At 50.8% G+C, this 13,445-nt stretch overlaps 4 protein-coding genes across 4 annotated transcripts; 3 read left to right on the top strand and 1 right to left on the bottom strand.

Moving 5' to 3' along the window:
* Positions 1-256: 256 nt before the first annotated feature.
* On the bottom strand, positions 257-2,803 carry BO79DRAFT_204073 (uncharacterized protein; the record flags this gene model as incomplete). Its single annotated transcript, XM_025681761.1, has 2 exons — positions 2,111-2,803; positions 257-2,067 (listed from the first exon to the last, which is right to left on the bottom strand). The coding sequence occupies exons 1-2, from the start codon at positions 2,547-2,549 to the stop codon at positions 257-259; spliced, it is 2,250 nt and encodes a 749-aa protein (XP_025534564.1). The 5' UTR covers positions 2,550-2,803.
* Positions 2,804-6,451: 3,648 nt separating this feature from the next.
* Positions 6,452-9,329, top strand: BO79DRAFT_211704 (NAD-dependent malic enzyme). The gene is made up of 6 exons (XM_025683069.1): positions 6,452-6,988; positions 7,111-7,217; positions 7,280-7,392; positions 7,452-7,530; positions 7,599-7,947; positions 8,001-9,329. Exons 1-6 carry the CDS (start codon positions 6,918-6,920, stop codon positions 9,070-9,072), a joined length of 1,791 nt encoding a protein of 596 aa, XP_025534563.1. The 5' UTR covers positions 6,452-6,917; the 3' UTR covers positions 9,073-9,329.
* A 1,279-nt stretch (positions 9,330-10,608) lies between these two features.
* On the top strand, positions 10,609-12,108 carry BO79DRAFT_290968 (FMN binding oxidoreductase; the record flags this gene model as incomplete). Its single annotated transcript, XM_025688948.1, has 6 exons — positions 10,609-10,674; positions 10,728-10,833; positions 10,890-11,309; positions 11,355-11,374; positions 11,418-11,654; positions 11,705-12,108. 6 exons carry the CDS (start codon positions 10,609-10,611, stop codon positions 12,092-12,094), a joined length of 1,239 nt encoding a protein of 412 aa, XP_025534562.1. The 3' UTR covers positions 12,095-12,108.
* A 500-nt stretch (positions 12,109-12,608) lies between these two features.
* BO79DRAFT_248594 (snoRNA-binding rRNA-processing protein IMP3) lies at positions 12,609-13,433 on the top strand. The gene is made up of 2 exons (XM_025685720.1): positions 12,609-13,066; positions 13,153-13,433. Exons 1-2 carry the CDS (start codon positions 12,674-12,676, stop codon positions 13,324-13,326), a joined length of 567 nt encoding a protein of 188 aa, XP_025534561.1. The 5' UTR covers positions 12,609-12,673; the 3' UTR covers positions 13,327-13,433.
* Positions 13,434-13,445: the final 12 nt, after the last annotated feature.

The raw sequence follows: 13,445 nt of genomic DNA, 5'->3' as shown, positions 1-13,445 counted from the left end.
GTGGGACTGCACTCTATGGGGAGATCCAGATAAGAATTTATAAATTGTATACAACAGTCGCTATCAACGCTCATTGCTAGCTAAAATAGAGAAATTAACTATGGCAAATTCCCCGCATCCTGACTACGAACCCACCGGCGTCGATCATTCAAGCAACTACGGAATATGCACTTTTATAGCGCGGGGACCTTGACAGTTGATCCAGACCAAAGGGAACAATCGTGACTCGTGATGAAAGTGAGCGAACGTCCTACGTTCAACCTCTCGGCACATCAAATACTTCGTTTCGCCAGGTCCGTCCCAGTCCCTGACTCTCATCGCCCTCTTCAATGGCCTCAGGGGCCCGAGAGGCCTCGTCATGCCAGACTTTGACCAAGCTGCCCGGGGCGTATACACCCTTGAAGACACCGCTACCAGGTGGCTCAAGACCAATACGAGTCTCGACGTCGGTGTCGGGAAGCGATTGCAGCCGTGCCAGCACTGCCCGCACGAAACTTGCCAGGTCCCGAGGGTTGGCAATGCGTGCCGCTCGCAGACGTTCTCGAGCAAAGACCAGCTCTCTGTTGAGCGTGAAAGCAGCCTGAACAATGTTCTCCGCAATTTTCTTTTCCAAGACTCGGCGGACTAGGTGCTTGAGGAAAGGCTTCGTCAACCAGATGAGCCACTTCCACTTGCTGCGGTGGACTTTGTAGTCCAGCTTGTGGATCCGCACACGGACACCGCGCAGAGTGAAGATGTGTTCCAGCCGCTCTCTTCCAACCTCTATGTCCAGGGAGATGTCAATACCGCGCTTATCCAGGTAGAAACTGGCAATTCCCTCATCTCTGAGGCCAAATAGAAGCGCTGAATGGGTCCGCATCCAATATCCGAATTCCTGAGCACTAATATTTAGTCCACATACTGTTGCCGTAAATGTGGTTTTGAGATCAGTGGCGGTTTTCTTGGAATGCTTCTTCACGATGTCGATGTCATTGCGCGTTGTAACATGCATCCGGTATGGCAAAAATGAGGAATAATTGACGGTTTTACCAGGTTCTAGGATGAGGCTCTCCAGTAATAGATCGACCTCTGGTGCAGATATCTCCAGCCGCGGGATTGGTATGTATTGAATAGTGCGGAGAACTAGGGGAAAGAAGACTTCGATCAGGTCGGTGGGTAATTGGCCTTCTCGGCTATTGTAGCCGTCCCAAGCATCCTTGTATAGCTTGTTGGTCGCATCGAAGAGTTTTGACACAGCTTTGTCTTGCGGAACCGTCCGCAGAGCCCGTCTTGCTTGTGCCAGGAATGCATCCACATCCTGACGGATACTGGATCCTGTCTCGATTTGCTTTGACTTTTCTTTGAGCTCATCGATCTTCTCTTCGGCCGAATCGAAGAATTTTGGATCAGTCAACATCTCTTCGACCAAGGAACCTGTCTCAGAGACGAATTTTTCAAACTCTGGGTCTTTGTTCGAGTGCTGCATTACAGCTTTGAAACGCTCCTCCAGGGTTTTCCATTCCTGAGCATCGCCAAACGACTGAATCAATAACCAGAAGTGTTCCATTGCCTCCTTGAGGTCCTTATTGACATCGACTTCCTCTTCTGCTGTTGTGACGACATCCGAAGCCGCACTTGCATACGCTTTTGCATATCGCCCCAGCAGTTGGCCTAATGTGGCAACCGAATCTGTATAGTCAGAACGGTCCCGAAGGTTCATCACAGTCTTCTTTAACCGATAGAGCAAGGCGTCTTTTTCCTGTCCGGCTAGGTGTTCTTTGGCACTGTGAACTGCGTCTTTTCCGGTGCGAGCAACACCATTGCCTGCGACTTTCGCTACAGTAGCTGCCTCTTCACGTAATTCTTCGTTTCCTGCAGAACGGCCCTCGTCGGCGCCTGCCCCTTGAATAGCATCTACATCTTCTTGAGAAGGTTTAAGCTCCTTTCCAATCTGCTGCGATGTGTTGGACAACGAGAATGCCGTATCGGAAAAGATCTGGCGGCCGACGGTCGACAAATCATCAACGAAGAGCCGGAAGTCCGCGTTGGTCAGGAGTAGGCTTCCCACAGTGCGCAGGCTATCATATGCTGAATCAGAATTGTTAGCTCATTACTCTATGCCCTGTGGTACCCACAGCCTGATGCATGAACAGAAAAGAACGGAAGTCGGTACCCGCTTTCGTATCCGCCCTTGCCTTGGTTTGATTGGCTCGCTGCTGTATCTTGTTGGGGTCGATGGAAGCCCTGGAGCGTGAGAGGTGCCACAAGAACTCCTGGAGCTTATCATCACCATTCTTCTCTTGCAAGAGCTCGATGAACACTTGGATCCAGAGGCGGCAGTCGCGGACAATCTGACGGCCGACGGTGCCAACATCGTGGGTATGAGGGGAAAGGACATCGGAAGCCAACAAGGTGCGCAGATTGATGATAGCTTGTTCAGTAGACGGCATGTACCCATCCGAAAGGGCACGGATCATCTGGTATGTGTGTAATTTTTGATGCAGGCGACGCTGGAGGGTCGTGTCCTCCCTGTAGCGAGGGAGGAGGGGCTCCGTCTCTCCTTGCGGCATGATGAAGGATGCCTGGCGTACCAGAATGACTTAACAAAACACAAAGCTAGGTACCTGATGAAGATTGATGAAGATGGAGATGGTAAATGCACACAACGTACAGAGGGGGGATGGGGAGTATCTGCAAACCTGGCCGAGCAAACAATGGGGAATGAAAGCAGGAAAAGAGGGGAAACCGGCAGCTGGTTAGCTGATTGCAAAGCTTCCCGGTTGTTGTTGCATGTCTCGATCACGGGCCTGCGCCTAATCACCATTGCGTCACCGCTACTGGCCGGGTTCGGCCGCAGTCAGGTGACACGCCGGCATTGTCCTATCATCGCGATATCCTTATTATCTCCCAATCATTGCTTCTTCCAGTCTAGATGTAATCAGGTAATAGCTGGATCATCCCAGACGGAGCATCATATATGCCATTGTGCCCTGTACAACTGCAACGGTCCGGATGGCTGACTGCGAGAGAGATTCGATGACGGCTCACTGATAGATACACCATCGCATGATATTCTTATCTCAAGACTTGACATTCTCTTGTAAACCACGCAAGGCCTTTGTGATCTCAAAGCTGTACCAGATGGTGTAATGCAATGAAACACTGCCACCGCAGTCCTTCAACGACGTAAGGGCGAACGAGATCTCTGTTGCCTGAATAGCCTGTACAAGGACCGATAACATGGAGGTATGACTGTTACATACACCTGCAAGGTTAGCAACGATGGCCGCGGAGTATCGCATGCTTTCCGGAGTCCTGTCCGATGAGTCAAGTATGGCCACAGTGCCACCACACCGATTTTATGTCAAACAGGTTGACCGCTGTGGGATACGATGGATCCAAAACTAGGAAAGCATCGTCACACATATTGACGACTAAGCCAACAGTAAATAGCTCTCAGATTCCAGTGTGTATGACCTGTATCACACACTTCATGGGCTAGAGTCACCCAGCTTCAATCTTTCTCTCTTCAGGCGTTCAATGCGGGAGGTGCTTGGAAGCATCTGAGGTATAACCCGCGGCTAAACCGCTGAATCCAAGGAATGGAAGGATCAGCACCAGTCAAGCTTTGTGATCCATGCAGCTCGGGTCCGGGGCTGGTCGAGGAACTGCTGAAGTGGGTAACTCGGTCAAAACCTGCATGATTGCGTGGATGGATGCGCGGGATGAGGTACAACTTCAGCCACCGTGTCAAAAGTGAGGGATAAATCGGACATGAAAAATCGCTCGAACGGGCATCAGGGTCCAATGGCTTAAGAAATCGCTCAGGACAGCCCACGCTATCTTAATTAGATGAGTTGGAGATCAACAAGAATTAGTAGTAGCTCACACGCGACTACAATAGTAGTAAAGTAGTATATCGGCAAGAGCACCAATGGGAGTGGAGTCTGTAACCGAATTCTATACTTTTGACTAGGGAGGATATACTTAGCACTAACAGTGCACAACAATCATAATTCCATAGTAATTGATCACTAGCTCAAAACTAGACACGTTTAGCTCCCACGATAATTTCTCTCACTTGACAATTAATAATGAGATGAGCCTCGACCTCGTAAGCTGGTCGTGTGCAGGAGACGAAATTTTGCGTGCTTCCGACGGAAACAGCACGGTTCACACTTACACTACTAATTATACTACTCTCCACTACGAGAGAGCAAGTCGAGCAGGAGAGGACCAATCATGAGGGAAGGGTTACTGCTTCAGATATTATTCACTGGAAGCTACGGAAGATTTTCGCAGTTTCGCAGGAGGCGACTCCATCGGATGCTCCATCGGTCGGGACCGATCGGCGAGGCGCAAGGCCGTTTGAAGTTTCAGACTTTTTATTATTGGGCAGCCAGGACCGCGGAATTTGGAGTCAAAATTGGAGACCCGACAATAAAAGAATTTTTTTCTTTTTCTTTTCTTTTTTTGCCTGACCTTTATTCGCGCATTTCTGATCGGCGCAGTCAAGTAATGCGCAATGTGTTTCGAAGGGTAAAGTAGTCTGGGATGGGGGCGACGAGCTTCCTTTTTGCATTGCGTCTGCACCACGGAGTATTCCGGGTACGATTCACCCTTGCTAGGAATACTCCGTGGTGGATTGGATCAACACACACACACCGGGCAATACGAGTCAATGTCGGGTGACAAGCCAACAAGTTTGAGGGATTTTATGAGCTTTGGCAAAATTTGAAGATATTCGTATATGTGTGTATATCTGGCAATCGGCCGACAGGACACGAAACACAGGTGCGGTACTACTACAGACACACACTGATTCGTGTATGTGTGTGTGCGTATGCGTGTGTATGTGTGTGTGTTCTGGTGCTGGCTTTTTTGCAGCCGCTGACAAGACCCGAACTCGGCCATTGTCCGGGCCGCGTTGCTGCGGGGAATGTTAGCGGGACTATCTTAGACTAATGGCTGGCACAGCATGAATAACATCCGGTCCAGAATCCTTCCTGGTTCAGTTAGATCGTCTGGAGACTTGGGGCCTGGCAGTTAGCTTAGGCAACTAAGCTGGCTTAGTGGGCGTAGTTTAGCCTGTTTCTCTGCCACATGAGACCCGATCCACCTCAACCACCATGGCTGGACCCTTTGCTCTTGTTGGCTTAGCGTCTGCTGCGTGATTCCGATGTCTACGCTGAATTCTGACTAAATCGGGTCCACCATCCGACCAGCAGAAAGAATGGGAATCGGGTTTGCCATCTCGGAAATCGGGGCCCGTAAGACAGTATACAGTATAGGGTATAGACCTCCGTCGTAGGGCGGACGGTGATAAGAAGTGTTGTCCTGGACTTAAGAGACTACTAGTCCACCGTAAGCAGGATATACTTGTTGATAGCTATCACATTCTTTTGGAATTGATTAACCCCTTTACCCCCCCATGCTAGTTTCTACACTGGTAGATCTCATACTTTCGGGCGCTCGGAGTATAATTGTACACAGTAAGCCAGTAGTTGCAGAGGGATTACCCGAAGTGCATCTGGATGAGCTAGAAGACTGACAAGTACCCCGTACAATCCAGACTGATGATGCTGGTGACTCGATCAGCTCTCTCAACTCACACCTCTAATTCGTACTTTATGCTTCCCCAACAATACGCATGGATTATCAGGAATCCTGTTTGGTTGTGGTATAATTCTGGTATAGGTCTGTAATTATTATCCAACAAACAATTCACAGAGCAAGAAGGATCCATATCTAGAACCATCTTTTACCGAAACAAGGGGAAACTTCCGTAGTAGGTATGTCAGCTGCCACCGAATCCCAACGGGAAAGAGAATTAAAAAGATGAAAAAGAAAAAAAGAAAAAAGAAGAAGATCCCTCTTCCCCCCACTCGGACTTTGGAAAGAGAAAGAAAGTGTGTATTCCGTAGGAAGGAAGTGAGTAAGTGAGTGAGTGATTGTGTGTAAAAGAAAACCAAACAATTAGGAATAGAAACAAAAATACCAACAACAGCAACAGGAGTACCGCAACAATACCCAAAACACATGGAATAAACACAATAAACACCTCAAATCGAACAGGTCGTGTGTGTGTGTGTGTGTCGTGTGTTGTGTTTTCGCTGTACTCGGTACTACAACGTAGCCGTCGTCCTGGAACGAGAAATACCTCAACTTTTCTCATTATCTTCTTTCTCTTTCCCACCCCCCAAACACCGAAAATCAACATTTGGAAGGTCCAAGCCCCTCACGGGATTTGTCAATCTATTGCGCCTTTATTAAGAATTTTCTTCTTTCACATCAAAAAAACCATGAATTGGAGCTGAATCAAAAGAACCAAAAACAATCTGTGCGTCTCAAATGTTTTTTCAATTTTTCTCCGCATTTGTCGGATTCGGAGCGAGCTCCCGTTTAGTTTACTCCACACCCGTCCCAATCTGACCCAATCTGACCCGTTCAATTTCCACCTTTCCTTCCCCCCCCAAGCTTCGCCTTTTTTTCATAATTCCCACCACAGAGCGTCTGTGACCAGCGACCCAGTCGAAACGGTTCGCTGCCATGCAACCATTGTACCCCGATACCCACCGTACCGGTCCCGGTCATCCTGAGTGGTCCCTTGCATCCCGATTCTTCCCGATTGCTGTCATCCCTAATCAATCCACGGCCCTGGTTCATAGTCTTGACGACGACCTCGTTAGAAGATCACGACCGGTGTTGAGACACTTGCTTGGTTGAACTTCGGCATGCGGTGGGTTCTTACTCAGGGGGGTTCAATGCGACTAGCCCAGGGAATACATAAAATCAGACTGCCACCAGTCGTCTCCTCGCCTCAATTGATCCTCTCCTCCACTGCCATCAGCTCTGCTGCCTCCTTCAATCTCCCCTCTTCTTCTGATATCGTTGGTGTTCGTTCCAAGAGTATCCTGGCCGTGACTCAGCCTTCCACCATGGCTCGATTTCCCGCTCAGCAAAGCCGTCCCGTCCACGCGACCTCCTTGGTGAACCATGCGGCACCTGTGTAAGTACCAGTCTTTTGCCTCCCGTCCTCAGACGGCACCATCTACACTCGACTCAGACACACATTATCATATTTTCACTTCGGCCGTCCCTGTTACTGACAATGCCTTCCTCTACGTCTAGTGATGCCAACTATGACACTGCCAACCCTGCCTACATTCGCAAGTATCTCCGCACCTACGGCTTGACGCCCCCGCGTGCGGAGTCATACGAGACCCAGAAGACTCGCTGTGCGTATATCCGTAGATGAGGAATGCTGGTCGGATGGGGTTGGAAGCTAATGGAGTTGCAGGCCTCGCTCAATTGGCTCTCAAGCAGACCCCCATCGACAAGTTCCTCTACCTCAGCACTCTCCGTAAGAACAATGTTCACCTGTTCTACCGTCTGGTCACGGACCACTTGAGGGTAAGCCTGCAGCTGCAGAACCACTTTATTGTAAGCCAATGAGCTAACACCACACTAAGGAAATGACTCCCCTCATCTACACTCCCGTCGTTGGAGAAGCCTGCCAGAGATGGTCTGAGATCTACCAGCAGCCCGAAGGTGTGTGGCGAATCCCTGTCTAGCGTGCTTATCACGGGCTGAATCGGCCGCTAACCATGCACGTCTAGGTATGTACCTGAGCTGGGAGGATCGCGGCAACCTGGCCGCTGTCATTGCCAACTGGCCCCAGCCCAACGTGGAAATCACATGTATCACCGATGGTTCCCGGATTCTCGGTCTGGGTGACCTTGGCATCAACGGCATGGGTATTCCCATTGGTAAGCTGGCTCTGTACACTGCCTGCGCGGGTATTCGCCCCGAGGCCACCCTGCCCTTGACTCTCGATCTGGGCACCAGCAACAAGGCTTTCCGGGAAGACCCGTTGTACATGGGCAGCCGCCGCGACAAGGTGACTCCCGAAGAGGAGCGTGAATTCTTGGATGAGCTGATGGCTGCTCTGACCGAGCGCTGGCCTGGGTAAGTGGCTCATGCATGATCGACCCGACTGGATTGTTGCTTACGCGTTACAGTATTGTGATCCAATTCGAGGACTTCAAGAACCCCTTCCCTGCTCTGGAGCGTTACCGTGACAACTACACCTGCTTCAACGATGACATCCAGGGTACTGGCGCTGTCATCCTCGGTGGTGTCATCAACGCTGTCAAGCGCTCTGGCCTTCCTTGCAAGGACCAGCGCGCCGTCTTCTTCGGTGCTGGTAGCGCCGGTGTCGGTGTTGCTAAGCAGATTGTTGACTTCTTCGTCCGCGAGGGTATGACCGAGGATGAGGCCCGCGCGTGCTTCTACCTGGTCGACACCAAGGGTCTTGTCACTGCTGATCGTGGTGACAAGCTCGCTGATCACAAGGTCTACTTTGCCCGTACGGACAACAACGGCCTGCAGCTGAAGACCCTGGAAGATGTTGTTGACCATGTGAAGCCCACCATCCTGATGGGTCTTTCTACCATCGGTGGTGTCTTCACCCCCGAGCTCCTGCGCAAGATGGCTGAGTGGAACACTGCCCCCATTGTCTTCCCTCTGTCCAACCCCTCTCACAAGTCCGAATGTGACTACGAGAGCGCCGTCACCAACACTGATGGCCGCGTGCTGTTTGCCTCTGGTTCTCCCTTCCCCCCCATGTCCTACACCAACACTGCTGGCGAGACCCGCACCTACTACCCCGGCCAGGGCAACAACATGTATGTCTTCCCTGGTATTGGTCTGGGTACCATTCTCTCCAAGTCGGTCAAGGTCACCGACAGCATGATCTACGCCTCGGGTGAGGCCCTCTCCAAGGCTCTCCTTCCCGAGGAGATTGAGCGTGGCCTTCTCTACCCCGACTTGACCCGCATCCGTGAGGTCTCTGTCGTTGTGGCCCGCAACGTCATCCGGGCGGCACAGGAGGCCAAGGTCGACCGCGAAACCGCCCTGCGCAGCATGAGCGACGAGAACCTGGATGCCTGGATCAAGGCCCGCATGTACAACCCTCACACCGAGGTCTTGGCCTTGGAGCGGGAGGTTGGCTCTATCCTGGCTAGCCTGGGACCCAGCGCCTTCTCCCTGGAGGCTCTGACCGAGGAGGCCGAGAAGAACTCTAAGCTGTGAGCTTGGTCTCTTTGCTTAGCTTTCTGGCATGTCATTCTTAAAATACTGGCTTTGTTCTGTTTTCGAGCGCTTTTTGTTTCCCGGATCCTGCTTGGAAGGATGCGCTTTTGTATACCCCCATTCTTTCACGGATTCTGACCCCTCTTAATGACGATTCTGTTGTCGGATACCACCGATGTCGGACTAGTTTTGGTTAGCATAGATGCTGGTCTTGTGATGGATAAAACGGATGATTCAATGATCAGATCTTTTTTCGGGCTATAGTTTTGCCTTTTCGTAGAATCCCGCTAGACGGAACTCGTAGTTTCTTTCATCTTCCGACATCACCCTTGTAGTTATTACAGTGGGTATCTGTCTACCCCATGATTCCGAATCGACCCGTTAGCATCCTTTTGCGCGAGGTTTTCGTTTCCGAATCGGGCATGGATACCCCTGCACCTGCAGTCAGCGTCATGTGATGAGGGGATTCATCTTCATGCGGGGAAGGACAACGACCTCTGCCAGTGAGTCACCACCACACTGCTTCACATGTTAGTTGTCCTGCTGTTGCTGATGATCATTTCAATTTAATCTATTCTATACAGACAGAGTCTAGCCACATCCACACGAGCGATGGCCAGGCTGTCCCGCGGCCAGACCGTGATATATGACCGGGATGCATCAACCTAGGCAACCTGGGTCACTGACATGTGAAGTGGGGATAAGATGACAGTCTCACCCCAGACGCAGGGTCTTCTCCATCACGGACCGTACAGATAAGCTTCTGCAAAGCTAAGCAATAGAGCTGCAGCTTGTGCAGGCCCTGTCAGATCGGCGATGGATTCCGCCGTCATCTCCCCGTGCGATCGGTTCCACTGGGCTGAAGTCGGTAATTGGCCGGGAGTGAAGCTATAGCTCGATTTGACTCGAAAAGGCCCTGTCACAGCTGTCAAAAGGTGGTTCCACGGACGGATTACCCTGCATTGTCCGAGTGGTCGGGAGGCTGCATCCCGATGTCCGGCTATCTTGACTGTGGATATCCGGTCGTCCGAGGTTTCACGCGGGGGACCATTTTCCTCCGATTTTACCCCAACTGCGGATTTCGTCCCTCATTAAGCTTGACTGGCTTATGCTTTCTGATTAGCTCAGAACTGGGGTCAGAATGAGGGGATAGTTGCTGTTTCATCCTGACATATGATCTCTCCTATAAGCACGGACCGACTCGGCAATCATTGGAGTCGGCTCGTCTATCTTGGTAGTAATTAGGACCCATACCGGCTCCAACTCACTGATGGTTTTTGCTTACTCTAATTAGGTACAAGTAACTAGATGATGCTCTTCACATGCTTATTGTTGTGCTAGCTGCCGGAACCGATAAGCATCTGCAGAAATCTTGGCTCGATACTAACGGCTATCCCCACATTGCGCCATGAACACCTCCACGTGGATTCTGGCCTCGGCTGCTTTTTCGGGCCGCCGGTGACTTATCACGGGCAACCCCCAGTTTTTCAGGGTCGCATTCAGCTTTTCCTTTTCTGTCACCGGCACACACACACTATGGCGTCCTTGCATGATCCCGTTAAGCTTCCCTGCGGGCTGGTCTTTCCGAACCGCCTAGCCAAGGTGGGTGGCTCAATTTCCCGGAAGCTTAATCATGATTTGTCTGACTCGCCCAGGCTGCGATGGCCGAGGCACTGGCCGGCTCAGGCAATGAGCCAACTCCAACGTTGCTGAAGGCATACGACCAATGGGGACAAGGAGGTTGGGGGGCTCTCCTTACAGGTAGCGACCCACTGTCGACACACATAGTGCGCTTCTAACTGCAATATGATCATTAGGAAATGTCCAGGTGGATGTGGACCATCTCGGAAACCCTTGGGATCCTGCCTTGCATGCTGAGTACACAGGACAAGAAGGCAACGAGGCTCTAGTTGCACGCTGGAGCCAGTACGCCAAGACGTGCCAGCAGCGTGGCACTCCGTGTATCGTACAGGCCTGCCATCCTGGCCGACAAACGCCCCGGGCTGCAGGCCGCAGAGGCGTCTGGGCTCCGTCAATTGCACCTAGTGCGATTCCTCTAGATATGGGTGACGGCTTGGTGCAGCGTCTGCTCACCTGGCTCGTTTTTTCCCCACCCCGAGAAATGACTCAGGTTGATATCGACCGGGTCACTCGCCAGTTTGTGGACACGGCCCGCCTGATGGCCGACAGCGGATTCTCCGGAATCGAGCTGCATGGAGCACATGGTTACCTGATTGGTATGTAAATACTGTTCTCACCACTGGTCGCAAGCTAATGAACAGACCAATTCTTGAACGCCAAGGTAGTTACGCCCAGTATCCGGATGAGCCACGCTAACTGAAAAGTCCAATAAACGCACTGATGCATATGGCGGGACGGCAGAGAAGAGAGCCAAATTTGTGGTCGACATGATCCACGCGATCCGCGAGGTGGTGCCGCCGACTTTTGCTATCGGCATTAAGCTCAACTCTGCTGACCACAGCTCCTCGACGTTTGAAGACACGATGACCCAGATCGGACTTCTCATCGAAGCAGGCATTGACTTTTTGGAAGTCAGCGGCGGCAGCTACGAGAACCCAACGGTCAGCACATGTTATTTGTTCATACTCATGTTCGGACTGACGCGTCTTAGATGATGGGACCCGAGAAACGCCCGAGCACTGTTGCCCGCGAGGCGTTCTTCATTGAGTTTGCCACCGAAACTCGCAAGCGCTTCCCGGACCTTGTGCTTATGCTGACTGGCGGTTTCCGGACCCGTGCTGGCGCCATGTCTGCTTTGCAGCAGAATGCGTGCGACGTGGTGGGAATTGGACGCCCGGCTGCGATTGAGCCGAAACTGCCATTGGTCCTGATGGATGAGAGCGTTTCGGATGAGGAAGCCCAGTTGGTGCTGAACCGGGTTCCGATGCCGTTCCTTGCACGGTTGCTTCCACTGAAGGGGATTGGAGCTGGATTGGAGAGTTCATTCTATGCGAAGCAGATTAAGCGGATTGCGATGGGATTGAAGACATTTCTCCCGTAGTGCTGCTGTGTCGGATGAAGAGCAGCCAGACTTATATTTTGTAACAATGACACTAGAATAGTATATAAGGAGTATGTATTATAGAAATATAAATAGAAATCAAAATAGAAATATGGTATAGACGATAGTCTATCAAAATCAAGGCTGAAATGTATCATCTTGTCCGCGACTCTGATTCACATTGTACCGAGATGACCAAACTAACACACTACCTTGCAGACCAAGTGAAACATAACATCATCATAAAATATGCACTACAGAAAAACTTCACATCCATCTATATGCGTTCCAGCATTATATTGGTACAAAGTGTCCAATCAGTAAATAAGTAAGTAGTATACCACCCATCACCACCCGTGATACCACACCACATAACCAGAAGGTACACCGCCCTCCACACCGCCCCATAACCAACCAACCACAACTTCCCGTCACTTCAAGCACACCCATTCTACCCGACAAATCCACCTCTCCAATAATCCTATCCCCAAAATTTTCTTATCAGCCAAACCATCACCACCTTCACCTTCACCCCCAAACCACACCCACCTCATCCCTCCGGGATCCCAATAGTCCAAAATGCCCCGCGCCCTCAAACACCACGAGAAAAAACTCCTCCGCAAAGTCGACTTCCACACCTACAAATCCGACAACAACCACCGCGAATCACAAATCCGCACACGCTACCACCTGCAAGACCCCCTCGACTACCGCAAATACAACCAGCTATGCGGATCCCTACGCCAACTAGCCCACAAGCTATCCGAACTGGACCCTGAGAGCGATCCCGTCCGCAAGAAGTTGGAGTCCGAGGTGCTGGATAAGTTGTTCCGTATGGGCATTTTGAAGCAGAGTCGCGAACAGGGGGCGGGGCTTTCGAGGGTTGAGAGGGAGGTTACGGTTAGTGCGTTTTGTCGGAGGAGACTTGCGGTGTGGATGACGAGGAGTGGGATGGTGGAGAATGTTAAGACTGTATGTTTTTCTCTCTCTTTCATTCAGTTCATTCTATTGTTTTTTGTTTTTTTTGGGAGTGTAACGGTTATGCTAATCTGCTTCAGGCTGTCACCTTCATTGAACAAGGCCATGTTCGCGTCGGGACAGAGGTCGTTACGGATCCGGCGTACCTTGTTACGAGGAATTTGGAGGATTTCGTGACTTGGGTGGACTCTTCCAAGATTAAGAGGAGTATTATGCAATATCGGGATAATTTGGATGATTTTGATATGTTGTGATACCTCTTATCTATTTCATGTTATTTCAATCTGTGTGTGTTGTGTGATTTGGGGTTTGTTTGGAGTTTATGGAAAAGTTTACTTGTGGTATATACTATACGCTATGCTACTGTTATTTA

Source organism: Aspergillus costaricaensis, assembly GCF_003184835.1.
Source record: "Aspergillus costaricaensis CBS 115574 unplaced genomic scaffold BO79scaffold_50, whole genome shotgun sequence".
Taxonomy (NCBI): domain Eukaryota; kingdom Fungi; phylum Ascomycota; class Eurotiomycetes; order Eurotiales; family Aspergillaceae; genus Aspergillus; species Aspergillus costaricensis.
Note: the sequence above shows the minus strand (reverse complement) of the source record. Positions and strands in the feature narration are given on the sequence as shown.

Excerpts from the sequence above, each read along its gene's own strand:
- BO79DRAFT_211704 (XM_025683069.1), top strand. The coding sequence starts at position 6,918 with ATGGCTCGATTTCCCGCTCAGCAAAGCCGTCCCGTCCACGCGACCTCC. Across the intron at positions 6,989-7,110 it reads GTGAACCATGCGGCACCTGT|TGATGCCAACTATGACACTG; the intron begins GTAAGTACCAGT and ends CTCTACGTCTAG. Across the intron at positions 7,218-7,279 it reads CGAGACCCAGAAGACTCGCT|GCCTCGCTCAATTGGCTCTC; the intron begins GTGCGTATATCC and ends ATGGAGTTGCAG.
- BO79DRAFT_248594 (XM_025685720.1), top strand. The coding sequence starts at position 12,674 with ATGCCCCGCGCCCTCAAACACCACGAGAAAAAACTCCTCCGCAAAGTC. Across the intron at positions 13,067-13,152 it reads TGGTGGAGAATGTTAAGACT|GCTGTCACCTTCATTGAACA; the intron begins GTATGTTTTTCT and ends AATCTGCTTCAG.